The sequence below is a fragment of the Schistocerca nitens genome, chromosome 5 (genome assembly GCF_023898315.1).
Source record: "Schistocerca nitens isolate TAMUIC-IGC-003100 chromosome 5, iqSchNite1.1, whole genome shotgun sequence".
In the NCBI taxonomy this organism is placed as follows: domain Eukaryota; kingdom Metazoa; phylum Arthropoda; class Insecta; order Orthoptera; family Acrididae; genus Schistocerca; species Schistocerca nitens.
The window spans coordinates 854,726,901-854,743,499 of record NC_064618.1 but is presented as its reverse complement, the minus strand read 5'-3'; the positions used below and the strand labels follow the sequence as shown (position 1 = coordinate 854,743,499).

At 38.4% G+C, this 16,599-nt stretch overlaps 1 protein-coding gene across 1 annotated transcript in view; it reads right to left on the bottom strand.

Annotated features, from left to right (window-relative positions):
• Positions 1-390: 390 nt before the first annotated feature.
• The window catches only part of LOC126259241 (dynein regulatory complex subunit 7), a 742,488-nt gene continuing 726,279 nt past the window's right edge, over positions 391-16,599 (bottom strand). Inside the window, exon 12 of the mRNA XM_049955864.1 lies at positions 391-709. Within this exon, the coding sequence (XP_049811821.1) occupies positions 485-709 (225 nt within the window). The 3' untranslated portion in view covers positions 391-484. The remainder of the gene's footprint in view (positions 710-16,599) is intronic.

The window sequence follows — 16,599 nt, the reverse complement described above, 5'->3', positions numbered from 1 at the left end:
TTCTTTCCTATGTTATCATGCCAGTATACATCAGTAACAGCGACTGCTTAAAAGTCCGCAGCTCGTGGCCGTGCGGTAGCGTTATCGCTTCCCATGCCCGGGTTCCCGGGTTCGATTCCCGGCGGGGTCAGGGATTTTCTCTGCCTCGTGATGACTGGGTGTTGTGTGCTGTCCTTAGGTTAGTTAGGTTTAAGTAGTTCTAAGTTATAGGGGACAGATGACCATAGATGTTAAGTCCCATAGTGCTCAGAGCCATTTGAACCATTTGACTGCTTAAAATCACATACGTAATACAAATTTTTCTGTTGAATTCAACTAGATGAATAACACTTTCCCAACTGTAACATAATATTTTATTCACTCATGCTTTAATACTATGGACTGCTGTAATTAAGAATGAAAAATGAGTGACTTTATTGTGTCTAAGATTGCTATTTTACAGAAATTTAGTTAAGAGTGAAGTACTAAAATTGTTCTTTTACAGTTAAGAGTGAAGCACTGCTAAACGTTTATCTCCACGGAGGTAACTTTCCATTTGGAGATATCTGAGAGGAGCATTTTCACGGTGACGATTAAGACGAATTTCCAATGTGTGTAAGTGAAACTTTGTTTCATTTACAGATCCTAAATATTCTTCTTCCTCTCCTGCAGTTACACTGTCCCTTTCTTCTTCCATCCATACCGATTTTGCCTGTAATGCCTGAGATCCCTGGAGCGGAAAGAAAAGTAGTTCATCATAAACATGGCATGCGTGAACAGTTTTAACGAACAAGTGATTCAGAAATTCTTTCTGATGTAAAATAGTGTTAATAGTGTAATTAATATTCTAAGAAGCACTGCAAGCCTTATAGTATAATCTTTTGCTATTACCATGGAAAGAAATGAAGAAGCTGATATTATCAAACAACAGAAACTCAAGGTAGGAATATCAACAATGTAAGAAAAAACAGATTGCTACTTATCATATAGGAGACACATTAAGTCGCAAACATGGGAGACACATTAAGTCGCAAACATGCACAATTAAAAGACACTTAAATAAAGCTTTTGGCCACAGCCTTCATCAACAAAAGAGGAACACATGCAATTCCTACATGCATGTAAGCACACATCATGCACACATGAAATGCTCGAGTTGGCAGTCATGTGTGCATGAGGTGTGCTTGCTTGTATGTATGAATGCCATGTGTTTCTCTTTTGCTGATGAAGGCTGTGGCCAAAAGCTTTATGTAAGTGTCTTTTAATTGTGCCTTTCTGCAACTTAATGTGTCTTCTTTATGGTAAGTAGCAAAATAACTTTTCCTACATAGTTGAGGCTGCCATTATGTGAGACAGAAGAGAGGATCACATATGTTTTAGCTGCAGCTGCTGCAGTGCTGAAGAAACAGTAATTGAGCAAACAGACATAAAATATCAAGCTTTTGTACTTCAGATTTTTTGTTTTCCCTCAAGAGGAAATGAGTGACAGGTAAAGGTAAAGAAAAAATGTACAGATGGAAAGGATTTAGTTTCAGATCATGACTAAAGGACATAAACACCACAGTCATGAGGAAAGTCATGGTGGTGTAAAGTGCTATGTTTTGGAATATGTGGCAAGATTAGTAATAAATTTTGGAAAAATGAAATGAACATCCTGGAACATTTCATTCAGTTGCTCGTATTAAAAACCAGAAACTTGTTTTGTAAGCAGTATCATATACTGTGTCAATGACAAAAATGAATGATTGGACAACACACAGAAGCTAAGCAAACAAAGCATTTCTTTCAACATAAATTTCAAATTACAAACAATTCTAACTGTCTCACAGCATAGTATGTTATTCATACAAACCAAATCACTGTGACAGTTAGTGAGGTTTGCTAAGTATTATTGTGATTATTTCAGCATATCACTGTTAATAGATTAATTAAAATCTGAGGATTTATCTCTGTACTACTAACACTAAGATCCCAGCAGTGGTAAGTTAAAAATGCCAACTAACATGCTCGTATTAAAAACCAGAAACTTGTTTTGTAAGCAGTATCATATACTGTGTCAATGACAAAAATGAATCATTGGACAACACACAGAAGCTAAGCAAACAAAGCATTTCTTTCAACATAAATTTCAAATTACAAACAATTCTGTCTCACAGCATAGTATGTTATTCATACAAACCAAATCACTGTGACAGTTAGTGAGGTTTGCTAAGTATTATTGTGATTATTTCAGCATATCACTGTTAATAGATTGGTTAGAATCTGAGGATTTATATCTGTACTACTAACACTAAGATCCCAGCAGTGGTAAGTTAAAAATGCCAACTAACATGCGATTCTATAAACATTGATGACTGGAGATCAATTTTGACATTAGTTCAGAAATTGAACTCTGTTCAGGACTCCGCTCCATTGTATAACATTAAATGTGGATCCACCAAGGGAGGTTCACTGTTGGTCTAAGATAGCAAGAAACATTCTTGGCAACAGCATAGAAATCTGCCATTGTCTTGATGATCACGCATTGAATGCAAGCATTAATTGTACATCACAGATACACAGTATTGTAAGGCCCATTAGCATTGTTTTCTGTTGGTTTTGGACTTTCCTCGTAGAAACATTTTTATCCCAAAGTTATGTGTGGTGTTTTTATGCATTTTAATATGCTCTGATTAATCTTGATGACTCAGATTGCTTGTATGTTTAACAAAAACCATCAGTGATGATTATTTAATATCTCTGTGCTTTTGCCACCAGAGATATGATGGAGGCATGGGTACAGTCCACAGTACCTAAAATACCACGAAAATGTGTTTCTTCTGTAGGTATTTGTTGAATTCTTTCTTCAGTCGGACAATGTAGGCTGATACTTTCAGGACAATTCTGCAAGCTATTGCTACATCTGTTTGAACAAATTGCCAACCATAATCTGAAAGCTTCCTGTAGTGTAAAATCTTAATATTAAACATAGTATGCACAGTGGAGCCATTGGCTGGTTTCTTTTTGTGGTTTCAGCAGATTCATGCTGCCTCAACCTTAGTTCTAACAGCTGCACAGTATTTTTTTTCTCCCAAGCATAAATGATTTATCACTTAATTTTGAGAGTGAATTTGTCCTTTACCATCCTCAGCAGACACATCAGAATACTCAGATATCTGCAAAATAAACAAAAGGAAACAGTATACTGTAATTCACTTTGTGTGAGATTCTTGCACATAGAAAGCTGTCCGTCACAATGGCCCTGTACGCTCAGAAAATGGAAAGAGTTATGTGGTTTCAGAATGTAGAATTATAATTATCTTTATGGCCAATACAGGAGGAATAGTAGTATCAAATGGAAAAAAAAATTCCTAGATTTGACCTGGTTTTCAAACTGAGTTCTTTCACACAAGAAACTAAAACACAAGCTACAGAAACAGTTTTACAGAATACCTGATACATAACAGCTTGCTAAACAACTACAATTACTTTGCCACATGTTCTTTTTCATCTGTTGTTTTGTTACCAAATAATGCAAAAACCATTTTTGCAACTACCCTGAAATATGAGTCTAAATCACTAGTTTCATAATAAGTGGACAGATGACAATTTAGTTATGTATTTATACACAAAGAAATATGAAAAAAATGTTTAGCAAAGTTACCTGGCAAACCAGGCAACTTTTCCAATTGTGCTAAAATCAGTGGAATATACCACAAAAATTACAGAAAAAGAAGTTTAAGGAATTGACAATAATTTACGAGTTAGCGTTAAACAATTAATTGTGAAGACAGTTACAAAGAAACTGTACAGAGAGAGAGACAAAAATTCAAATTTTAAAAAAAGTTTCACATTGTCATCAGAAAAGAAAAATTTCTCACAGTTTTGATTGTAAGGAGGATTAATTACGTGCACAATGTTTTGTTTTTTTTACGTTTAGGGAAGGTTCATCTGGCACATCAGGAAAGAAAAATATTTTCCCCCTGTGTGTTGTACGAAGATACAACGCCTCAAACTCGCCGTCTCCATAGAATTGAATAAGTTAACTAAGAAAATGCTTGACACTCTTTATTTTGTCGAGAATTTTACCACGACAAACATTGCAAGCTTTAGTTGTGTAAGCTCCTGGGCCATTCTGACATTCATTTCATTATGTTCACCAGTGGTTGACAATTTTGATACCTGTGTGCTCCCAGTTTGATTCTAATGAGCACTGGCATTTTGATGGCCTTCACAGAGACCAAAAATGCTTGATTCAAAAGAAGTGAAGGGCAAAAGTGAAAAAGGTAAAATTCTAGATTGGCAACGCTGTCCCATTTTTACCAATCTTCCTGATGCAGCATTGCCAAGTTATATTATTGTATTACATACGCCACATAAGTTTATTTCTAAGAGTGATTCTGAAACATAAATATATACTGCATTGAACAAAAGAAATAGTTTTCACTTACTTCACAATGAGTGGGCAAGGTGAGACACTTTTGTAGACTACAGAAACGTGTTCCACAAGCCGAAAGGAAAAGCACTAACAAAGACCAATAAATAGTAAATAATCATAAAATCAAACAATGGAAACTCCAAGTAGGAATATCAACAATGCAAGAAAATACAGATTGCTATTTACCATAAAGAAGACAAGTAAATTGCGGACAGGCACAATTAAAAGACACGTATATAAAGCTTTTCGCCACAGCCTTCATCAGTAAAACAGAGACACACACCGCTCAAACACATGTGAAGCACATCAACTGGTCCTCCTCAACCCAGTATGTCGCATTCCTAGATGTTGACCATCTCCTCTCTGATGGCTCCATCCGCACCTCTGTCGACATTAAACGCACCAACCATCAACAGTACCTGCATTTTGACAGCTGTCATCCCTTTCGCACCAAAAGATCCCTCCCACACAGCCTGGCCACCCAGGGACAGCGTATCCGCAGTTACAAAAACTCCATTGCTTAGTCTGCTGAGTGTCTCACGAAGGCTGTCACAGACAGGCAGTATCCCCCAGACCTAATCTGCAAACAGATGTCACATGCCATTTCCCCTCACATCCCCAATCCTCTCGCCACTCCCAAGAACCATCACAAAGGAGTGTCCACTTCATCACCCAGCACCACCCGGACTGGAACAACAGAACACAACCTTCACCAGAGCTTTGATTACTTATCATCATGCCCTGAACTGTGGGACATCCCACCCGAAATACTTCCCACCTATCCTAAATTGGTGTTCCATTGCCCAGCCTCCACAACATCCTAGTCCATCCCCATGCCACTCCCAATCCCTTGCCACAACGATCATGTCCCTGTGGAAGACCCAGGTGCAAAACCTGCCCAGTCCACCCAGCACTTCCTATTCCAGCCCTGTCAGAGGTGTATCCTACCCTATCAGGTGCCGGGTCACCTGTCAAAGCAGCCATCTCATTTACCGGCTCTGTTGCAATCATTGGACAGCTTTTTATATTGGTATGACTACCAACCATCTTACCAGAATGAATGGCCTCTGGCGAACTGTGGCCAAGAGCAAAGTACACCAACTTATGACACAGCATGCAACTGAACATAACAGACTTGAGTTTAACGGCTGTTTCCCTACCCGAGCCATCTGGATCCTTCCATCCACCACTAGTTCTTCTGAAGCGCACAGATGGGAGTTATCTATACAACACATTCTCCAATCCTGTAATTATCGTGGCCACAACCTATGGTAACTACTGTTCCCACACCCTCCACCCAACAGTTTCCACCCCTCTGTTCTGTCATCTCCTCCTCATTCTCATCTCCCACCCTGTTTATTTGCAGCCCTCTGCCAATGCGTCCACATGTCTTTCCCCACTCTTCTCCTTTTGTGCTCCTTTTTTTTCCCCACCTCCCCGCTCCACAACCTCCTGACACTGCACTTGCTGGCAGTCTAGTACCTGCACATTCCACCAGACAGTATTCATCTCTTTCTCCACCCGCACGCTACTATCCCTTCCCCTCCTCCTTCCCCCACCCCCTCCAGATTGCTGCTTGCATCCCACGTGATAGTTGCATTCCGGCCCGAGGTGCTGGAGTTGGCAGTCGTGTTTGTGAAGTGAGCTTGCTTGTGTGTCTGAATGGTGTGTCTCTCTCTTTTGCTGATGAAGGCTGTGGCTGAAAGCTTCATGTAAATGTCTTTTAATTGTGCCTATCCGTAACTTGACATGTCTCCTTTATGGTAAGCAGCAATCTGCCTTTTCCTACACTGTAAATAAACATAAAATGTGTCCAAGATCTGTTGTTCATAGTTTACCCTGTGCAATGAAAGCATTGGTGCTTCTATGGGATGATGAAGGAACTTCATACGGTGCCAAATATAATTTTATTCAAAAACTGGCAAAGTTGTCCTGCTTGGCAAAGTTTTCCCAGTTTATGATACATATAGTTGGTTATATGTCCTTTTTCATGAGTGCTCATGCAGTTGCCATAGCAGTTTAGTCACTTTTCTATAGTTCAAAAATCAATAGGCTCATATAGTTACTGCTACTAGAGCCAAGACTGTTATTATTGGCTGTCGTCAGTATCAGCATACGTGATTGTTCACTGCAAATATTCTGAATTTTCCTTTCTTACTCTGCTGCTGAGTGTCTATAAAATGTCTCAAAACTAATCATATAAATTGTGACATGTCTCCATGAGTTGTTATGAGATAAATTGTTATCCGCACTCATTACATACGTAGCTGATAATTCAGTTAACCTAACCTTATAGATCAAGAAAAAAAATCAGGCTATGGCAGGGTGGAACTGTGTTAATAGCATACAAATATGTGTTAATAACACACAAATATGTGTTAGTAACATCAGAAGCATTGTTTTGTAATGACACTACATTGTAAATTGACGAGTACATTTGAACCTGACTTTGATCCGCAAATTTTTGCCAGTCAAATTTGATCCTACTTCACTGTGATACAATCTGGGATCAATATTTATACAACACATATTTCCCAGTTAAAAGCTTGATCTAAGATCATTTTCTGCGTTAATCTGTCAAATCCTTTATAAAATCAGCCCTCAAAGTAACAAAGCAATTGCAAGATTTTTTAAATAAGGATTCATAACCCTAAAGGGAACAAAGAACTGATGTGACAGAAATATGAGATAAAGAATCTGACAGAAATTAGTATAAGTGAAGTCCAGGTGTTTAGCAAATGCCAAGAATTTTTCATCTATTTGGTTATGGAGCAATGTAATGGGGATAAAAATTGAAAACATCTGAGTAATGAAATAAGTAGCACATCCATGGTGCAGTTTCCAACAGTTGTAAATTGGGTGTCATTGTACAATCACATTGAGTCCATTTATTCTTATACATTTTACTGAAAGCCATACCAGTACAAGAAGCTAAACACAATGGTCAAGTCCACTGAAAAATTGTGTTTTTATTGACTATGCAAGTTTCACCTTTTGGGGAAATAGAATGTATCATGCGGCCACAGATACACAAGGCGCCAGACGTCGTGACGGTACAGCTCGTAGTGATACATCGATATCACTGTGTGGATCGACTGCACAGCCACAGATCTATTTCCATGCTTATGCCATATGTCTTTGCCGCCAATTAATGTCTCTGGCACCTTGTGTATCTGTGGCCCCATGCGCAGTGGTGCGGTCCATAGCTTTAAAAGGACAGAGCAAGTGCTGGAGCGTGTCACCTCGGCTCACTCTGAAGATGGCTGGACGGTTTTCAGCCAAAATATTAGAAGAAGAAGTCAAATTTATGCAGCTGCACGCCCAAAATTTTATAGATCAGTATTTGCACCGTGAAAATATGAAGATGCACATCAAGTACCTCTTCGGGTAGGAGATGGTTTTAGGTGTTCGCTGATTGGATAAGTTAAGACACTTGAGAGCGAGGTTACTGAGCTCTGTAAGTTTATTATTAAGATGCTGTGACCCTGGCTTAGTTCCAAAGTTTGCCAGGTTAGTACATTTTATAAAGTCGACTGCCATGAATAAGATTTTAAGGAAAGCTGGTGCTGCTATTGCTAAGGAGAGGATCCGTTTTACCTGCCGAAAATTGGACCTGGTTTCAGAACAACTCTTTATCGCCTACATCTAAAGATATCTGTGGAATTACCCAACAATTCATGGAACTGTATTGATGGTATAACATGGGCCAAGTCAGACTGGGTTTGTGAGGTAACCGCATTGAGACAGATGACGAAACAGCAGCAAGAAACTGTTATTCAACACTCCGTCATTAATATGATGGATAAAGATTTGGATGACGCTACTATGATGGTTTTAGATAAAGGATTGAACTTTACACCCACGCCGAAGGTTTTGCCAATACCAGCTTTCATCAGTGCCATTGAAGAAGCTGTTTGTCCTCTTTCTACAGAATCAGCAGAAGAAATAAGACGCGAAACTCGTTGAGCAGTTATGAAGGCTTGCCCACAAAGGAGTAACATATCTGTCGCCAAGAGCACTGCACTACATAAACTTAGCAAGGATACCGAGACGGTGGTTCTTCTAGCTGATATGGGGATTGCCACTGTTTTAATGTCTCGTGACGATTATCATCATAAAATGAACAGTTACTGAGTGCCAGCACATACCGGAAGATCAGTAAAGACCCGACCATCCAGGTGGTTAGGAAGACTGCTTCACTTCTGTTGAAACCAAGTGGTATGGTGACTCCAAGGCTTTATGGATTTCCAAAGATCCACAAGAATGGTGTTCCTCTGTGTCTGATAGTGATTAACATTGGCTCTCCAACCTATGATTGTGCCAAATGCTTAGCATCGTTATTAAGGCCTCTGGTGGGAAAATGCGCTCATCATATACTCTGTTGACTTCATTGGCAAACTGAAATCACTCAAACTGTGCAATTCTGATATGTTAGTCAGTTTCGATGTAATGTCATTGTTCACAAAGGTTCCTCTTTCGGAATCATTGTTTCTCATTGGAAAAAGTTTTATCAAGAGATTTCAGCTTTTTTTGAACATTTTTTGACCTTGACATATTTTTTATTCAATAACGAATTTTATGAACAGACTGACAGTGTCACCATGGGTAGTATTTTGTCATCTTTGGTGGCCATCTTTTTTGTGGAGGACTTCGAGGAGAAGGCTGGAATCTGCAAGCTTGAACCCCACAGTGTTTTGGAGGTATGTTGATGGCACGTTTGTAGTGTGGCCCCATGGTGAAGACAAGTTAAAAGGATTTTTAGATCTCTGAACTCCATCCACAGACAAATTCAGTTGACGATGGAAATAGAAAAAGATGAATGCCTTCCATTTCTGGATGTGCTGGTACGGCGTAAGGATGATGGCACCTTGGGACAACGAAAACTGACCCATACAGATTTATATTTATGTGCAAATAGCTGCCACCATCCTTCACAGATGATGAGTGTACTCAGAACTCTAGTAAACAGAGCACATGTCATTGTTGACGGGAGCAGTCTGTAGGACAAGCTTTTACACCTGAGAAGAGTTTTTGAAGCCAACAGGTACTCGCAACAGCAGATACATAAGGCACTACAAATGAAACCAACTGTGGATATAAGAAAATCAGAAGAAGACATGGAAAATTTTGAATTGATGGCTTTTTTGCCATACATGGGAAGCCTATCCTCAGTAAGCACGAAGTGAAAATGATTTTTCGCCTTCCACCAAAGACAGCAGCACTCCTGGGTTTCGTTAAAGATGATTTGGTGCTTCCCCTTTGAGTGTGGCTGTTCATACATCGGACAGACGACACGTACTATCCAGGAGAGATGCACAGAGCACTGCAGGTACACCCGGCTCTTACAACCTAATAAATCTGTGGTGGCCGAGCACTGTATTGACACTGGGCACTTTATGGTGTACAATAGCAATGAAATTTTAGCCTCGACTTCATCCTTCTGAAGGAAGCAACTGAAATTCGCTTGGCAATGAATTTAATTAATAGAGATAGCGGCTTCATCTTGGACAAATCTTGGAATCCAGCAATTTCTGTAATAAAATCACAAAGACGTGGCGACGGTGCAGTTCACAGTGATACTTCGATATCACTGTATGGATCAACTGCACAGCTATAGATCTATTTCCATGCTTATACCATATGTCTTTGCTGCTGATTAACGTCTCTGGCACCTTGTGTATCTGTGGGCGCATGTGCAGTGGTGCGGTCCATGGCTTTAAAAGGACAGAACAAGTGCTGGAGCGTTAGTCACTTCGGCTCACTCTGAAGATGGCTGGTTGGTATTCAGCCGAAATATTAGAAGTAGAAGTCAAATTTATGCGGCTGCATGCCCGAAATTTTATGGATCATTGCTGTTTTTACCTTACATAAGTGGCAGCTGGTTCTCATAAACCACCTTGAACCTTGTACCTTTGACTTGCCCAAATTTCTTTCTTTCTTGTTGCAACAGTTGTGGTGACATACTAAACCTCTTGGTAGCAAACAATCCAGAGCAATGGCAGATATTAGTAACAAAAAGATGTAATAAGATTCCATATTGTAACATCCAAGACCACCAAACAAAAATGCAAAAAGCATCTATTAGGGGCGGGGAGGGGGGGGGGGGGGGGCAAAAAATAAATAAATAAATAAATAAAAATTCAATTAATGGCTACCAAATAAACAGTCTCTGTTCAAGATTTATTAACTGTGTAAGTGTTAGTCACATCTGGCTCAGATTCAAAGAAATAGTGGTGGTGATCAAGCATTTACACCAAGTTAATTAATAAGATATGGGACAGATCTCCCGTGATAATCAAATAGATGAGGACACTGTTGCAGAAGGAGCAAAAAAGAAACAAAAAATTATATTTTGGCATTCAGAGGAGAAAGCTGTTGATTGATTTTGTGAATATGTTTTCCACTGTGATAAAAGTTTTTGTTTTAATGGTTGTCATTCCAAATGATATCCATAACACACACTGCCAAACATCATGATACTGCAAAACAATTTCTTGGAAATTATAGAATGTTTTTGGTCAGTTATTTCTGGAAAGGCTCAAGTACTGCACAACAGTACTCTTTGAGGCCAAGCATTGTCCATTTTGCACAACTCAGATATCTTGTCAGTGTAATTTTGTAATTTTATTTCATCTTTTATTGACTTCTGCAAAGAATCTAAACCAGCTGCATTTCATTAGTATTTTCTGAGTCCACACTGGTTATGTATCAATTGAACACAATATATCTTCCAAAATCCTGTTACAAATCACTGTTAATAAGATTCTACAATCCTGCATTTGCTTCTGTTTTCTTCTTTGTGTATTGGTGTGGCTTGTGAAACTTTCCAGTCTGTAACACGGATATTTTGTTGAGTGAATGGCTGCATATTACTACTAAAACTTGAGGTACTTCACCAGCATTTCTGAAAGGATCTTAATTTGTATAGTCTGGATAAGAAGCCTTTCTTTATTAAGTGACTAAAGATGTTTGACCTTTAAATTACTCGTGTTTACAGATGTCCTTGATTTAAATTGTGGAATGTTTATTATATATTATTTGATAAAAGAATTTTCAATAACTTGGTTTAATGATGTTGTCATCTGTAACACTACCAGTACTACCAGACAGTGAAGGTACTGATTATATCTTGTCACACATATGCTTTACATACAAACAGAACATTTTTTGGACTTTTTGTTGTGGAAATTGCTGAAAGCATCTCGTATTAAAGTGTTTTCACAAAATCAATTAATAACTTTCTACTCTAAATGTCAAAAAATTATGTTGTGTACCACTTATAGATGGAGGAATGACTACATAAAAAGAGAAAACAAATCAGAGCTCGCAAAAAAAGATTTAGGTCTTCATTTTATTTCTAGAGTGGAACTGTAAAGGTTTTGGATTGGCAGTCATTCTGCTATAAAAACTAGATATCCATATGAAATTAATCATTCTATGCATGTACTGCTTTCCTCATGGTAACGTGGACACTTTATTCAACAAATTACCTGATGCACTGGAAAGAATATCATTCCTCAAAACTAACATAATATGGAGAGACATGAATATCAACACATTGGGACAGAGTGAAATTAGTAATATTTCCTAAACATTTTGAACATGTTTGGTGTAGTATAACTGGTAAACACCTCTAGTAGGGTAGAAAAAGTTCACCATCAGTCTTAGAGCATATACTTATATGTATCAACAGGAAAAATCATGAAGTATTTATAAAATACCTTAGCCTCTCTGATCATTACTGTGGGATAATAAAGCTAAAGACAGGCTTGGTAAAACCTGAAAAACTACAGGTCAGCAAAAGATTCTTCTCAGAACATAAAATAGATACTTTTTCTAGAGAATTGCTAAGTCATGTCAGGATTGAAATGTATATTGCAAACAATGTAGATGACAAGTTTCCTAAATTCTGCACATTGTTTGAATTAATTTTTGAGAAGATATTTCCCCACAACATCAACAGCAGCAGCTAAGGAAAATATATGGATATGTGTGGGTATTAGAGAGTCCTTCAGGACACCTAAATTTCTCAATTTTTTAGAGAAACACTAAATTAATACACAGTTCAAAGAGTACTATCACAAGTGCAGAAAGATATACAAGAAGATACTGCTTGGTGAGAATAAATTGTTCAACCACTAAATAATATACAATGCAAAAAATAAAAGCAAAGTAGTATGGGATCTCATAAAACAGAAATTCGAAGAGGACAACACTTGTGCAATAATGTACAAATCAAAGATGGAGGGGGGGGGGGGGGGGGGTAGAGAAATAGAAAAGCACAAGTAATTGACATATTTTGTAAATGACTATTTCTCTGGTATTACAGAGAAGGTACACCACCATCTTCCTAAAACATATGTAGAACCCACAATGAATTACACAGCAAGCAGAAAGATGTTTCCCGTAACAGAGCTCAAAGTCAGGAAGACATTATGGAAATTAAAAAAAAAAAAAAAAAAATAAGAAGTCAGCAGGCACAGATGAGGTTCTAGTCTCTGTTCTGAATGTGTACATAGACAGCATACAAACCCATTAAAGAAACATAATAAAATGAGTCCTTTATTTCAAGTATTTTTCAAGAGTACCTAAGGCACTGCATGGGTTGTGCCCTTACTAAAGAAAGATGAGGTGGAGAGCATAGAAAACTAAGGACAGTTTCATTACTATCAGCATTCTCGAACTTAATTAAACCCTTTATGAAAGAGAAACTAACTTAATCACAGTTTGGTTTCCAAAGTGGGAGAAGTACAATATCAAGTACTACAGAGTTATAAACACAAAATCAAATAGGGGTAATGCAGGAGTAGGTTTAATAATTAATAGGAAAATAGGAATGCGGGTAAGCTACTACAAACAGTATAGTGAACGCATTATTGTCACCAAGATAGATACGAAGCCCACACCTACTACAGTAGTACAAGTTTATATGCCAACTAGCTCTGCAGATGACGAAGAAATTGAAGAAATGTATGATGAAATAAAAGAAATTATTCAGATAGTGAAGGGTGACAAAAATTTAATAGTCATGGGTGACTGGAATTCGGTAGTAAGAAAAGGGAGAGAAGGAAACGTAGTAGGTGAATATGGATTGGGGCTAAGAAATGAAAGAGGAAGCCGCCTGGTAAAATTTTGCACAGAACACAATTTAATCATAGCTAACAGTTGGTTTAAGAATCATGAAAGAAGGTTGTATACGTGGAAGAACCCTGGAGATACTAAAAGGTATCAGATAGATTATATAATGGTAAGACAGAGATTTAGGAACCAGGTTTTAAATTGTAAGACATTTCCAGGGGCAGATGTGGACTCTGACCACAATGTATTGGTTATGACCTGTAGATTAAAACTGAAGAAACTGCAAAAAGGTGGGAATTTAAGGAGATGGGACCTGGATAAACTGAAAGAACCAGAGGTTGTACAGAGTTTCAGGGAGAGCATAAGGGAACAATTGACAGGAATGGGGGAAAGAAATACAGTAGAAGAAGAATGGGTAGCTTTGAAGGATGAAGTAGTGAAGGCAGCAGAGGATCAAGTAGGTAAAAAGACGAGGGCTAGTTGAAATCCTTGGGTAACAGAAGAAATGTAGAATTTAACTGATGAAAGGAGAAAATATAAAAATGCTGTAAATGAAGCAGGCAAAAAGGAATACAAACGTCTCAAAATTGAGATCGACAGGAAGTGCAAAATGGCTAAGCAGGGATGGCTAGAGGACAAATGTAAGGATGTAGAGGCTTATCTCACTAGGGGTAAGATAGATACTGCCTACAGGAAAATTAAAGAGACTTTTGGAGATAAGAGAACCACTTGTATGAACATCAAGAGCTTAGATGGAAACCCAGTTCTAAGCAAAGAAGGGAAAGCAGAAAGGTGGAAGGAGGATATAGAGGGTCTATACAAGGGCGATGTACTTGAGGACAATATTATGGAAATGGAAGAGGATGTAGATGAAGATGAAATGGGAGATACAATACTGCGTGAAGAGTTTGATAGAGCACTGAAAGACCTGAGTCGAAACAAGGCCCCCGGAGTAGACAACATTCCATTGAAACTACTGACGGCCTTGGGAGAGCCACTCCTGACAAAACTCTACCATTTGGTGAGCAAGATTTATGAAACAGGCGAAATATCCTCAAACTTCAAGAAGAATATAATAATTCCAATCCCAAAGAAAGCAGGTGTTGACAGATGTGAAAATTACTGAACAATCAGTTTAATAATCCACAGCTGCAAAATTCTAACACAAATTCTTTACAGACGAATGGAAAAATTAGTAGAAGCCAACCTCGGGGAAGATCAGTTTGGATTCCGTAGAAATACTGGAACACGGGAGGCAATACTGACCTTACGACATATCTTAGAAGAAAGATTAAGGAAAGGCAAACCTACGTTTCTAGCAATTGTGGACTTAGAGAAAGCTTTTGACAATGTTGACTGGAATACTCTCTTTCAAATTCTAAAGGTGGCAGGGGTAAAATACAGGGAGCGAAAGGCTATTTACAATTTGTACAGAAACCAGATGGCAGTTATAAGACTCGAGGGACATGAAAGGGAAGCAGTGGTTGGGAAGGGAGTAAGACAGGGCTTGTAGCCTCTCCCCGATGTTATTCAATCTGTATATTGAGCAAGCAATAAAGGAAACAAAAGAAAAATTCGGAGTAGGTATTAAAATCCATGGAGAAGAAATAAAAACTTTGAGGTACGCCGATGACATTGTAATTCTGTCAGAGACAGCAAAGGACTTGGAAAAGCAGTTGAATGGAATGGACAGTGTCTTGAAAGGAGGATATAAGATGAACATCAACAAAAGCAAAACGAGGATAATGGAATGTAGTCTAATAAAGTCGGGTGATGTTGAGGGAATTAGATTAGGAAATGAGACACTTAAAGTAGTAAAGGAGTTTTGCTATTTGGGGAGCAAAATAACTGATGATGGTCGAAGTAGAGAGGATATAAAATGTAGACTGGCAATGGCAAGGAAAGCATTTCTGAAGAAGAGAAATTTGTTAACATCGAGTATAGATTTAAGTGTCAGGAAGTCATTTCTGAAAGTATTTATATGGAGTGTAGCCATGTATGGAAGTGAAACATGGACGATAAATAGTTTGGACAAGAAGAGAATAGAAGCTTTCGAAACATGGTGCTACAGAAGAATGCTGAAGATTAGATGGGTAGATCACATAACTAATGAGGAAGTATTGAATAGGATTGGGGAGAAGAGAAGTTTGTGGCACAACTTGACTAGAAGAAGGGATCGGTTGGTAGGACACGTTCTGAGGCATCAAGGGATACACCAATATAGCATTGGAGGGCAGCGTGGAGAGTAAAAATCATAGAGGGAGACCAAGAGATGAATACACTAAGCAGATTCAGAAGGATGTAAGCTGCAGTAGGTACTGGAAGATGAAGAAGCTTGCACAGGATAGAGTAGCATGGAGAGCTGCATCAAACCAGTCTCAGGACTAAAGACCACAACAACAACAACAGAGTTCATAAAAGTGGTACTAGAAGCTCTCGACAAGGATGGCTGTGTTTTACAGGCATATTCTTATACTTGTCCAGGGCTTTTGACACTGTTGACCATAAAATAACGCCAAACATGCTAGAAGCACTAGGTGTAACAGGAACAGCAAATGGGTTGTTCCAGTCTTACCTGGAAAACTGGATGCGAAAGACAGAGATTTTTCATGTGTCTGCTGATGATAATTTTGTAGTAAAACAATTGTCAGACAAGATACACACAAACACTCAATTCTTAGCTATGGGATTATTTCAAGGGATGAAAAGCACATCACATGGACAGTTTTCAGACTGTAGAAAAGGACCATAAGAGTAATGAAACTAGAAGTATTAGTCGGCTTCATTGTACGTTGTACACCCACTGTAAAGAAAACACACACACACACGTGACACACAGGTACTGAAGCTGGTATGTGTGGAATATGATGATGACGATGATGATGATGAGGAGGAGGAGGAGGAGGAGGAATAGATTTGGGAGGAGGTGACAAGACAGGAAAAAAGACTGTTGCATAGAGGGTGTGCATGCAGTGGGTTTCTTCCCATATTAAAATGATTATTAAAATACATTTGTTTAAAAAAGTAGCTCAAACATACTGTGTAAGTAATGTATAACTACACAATTAAATATTACACATGGGACTCAGAGTAGGGTTTAATAAGAAAAGGGTATAAATACAACA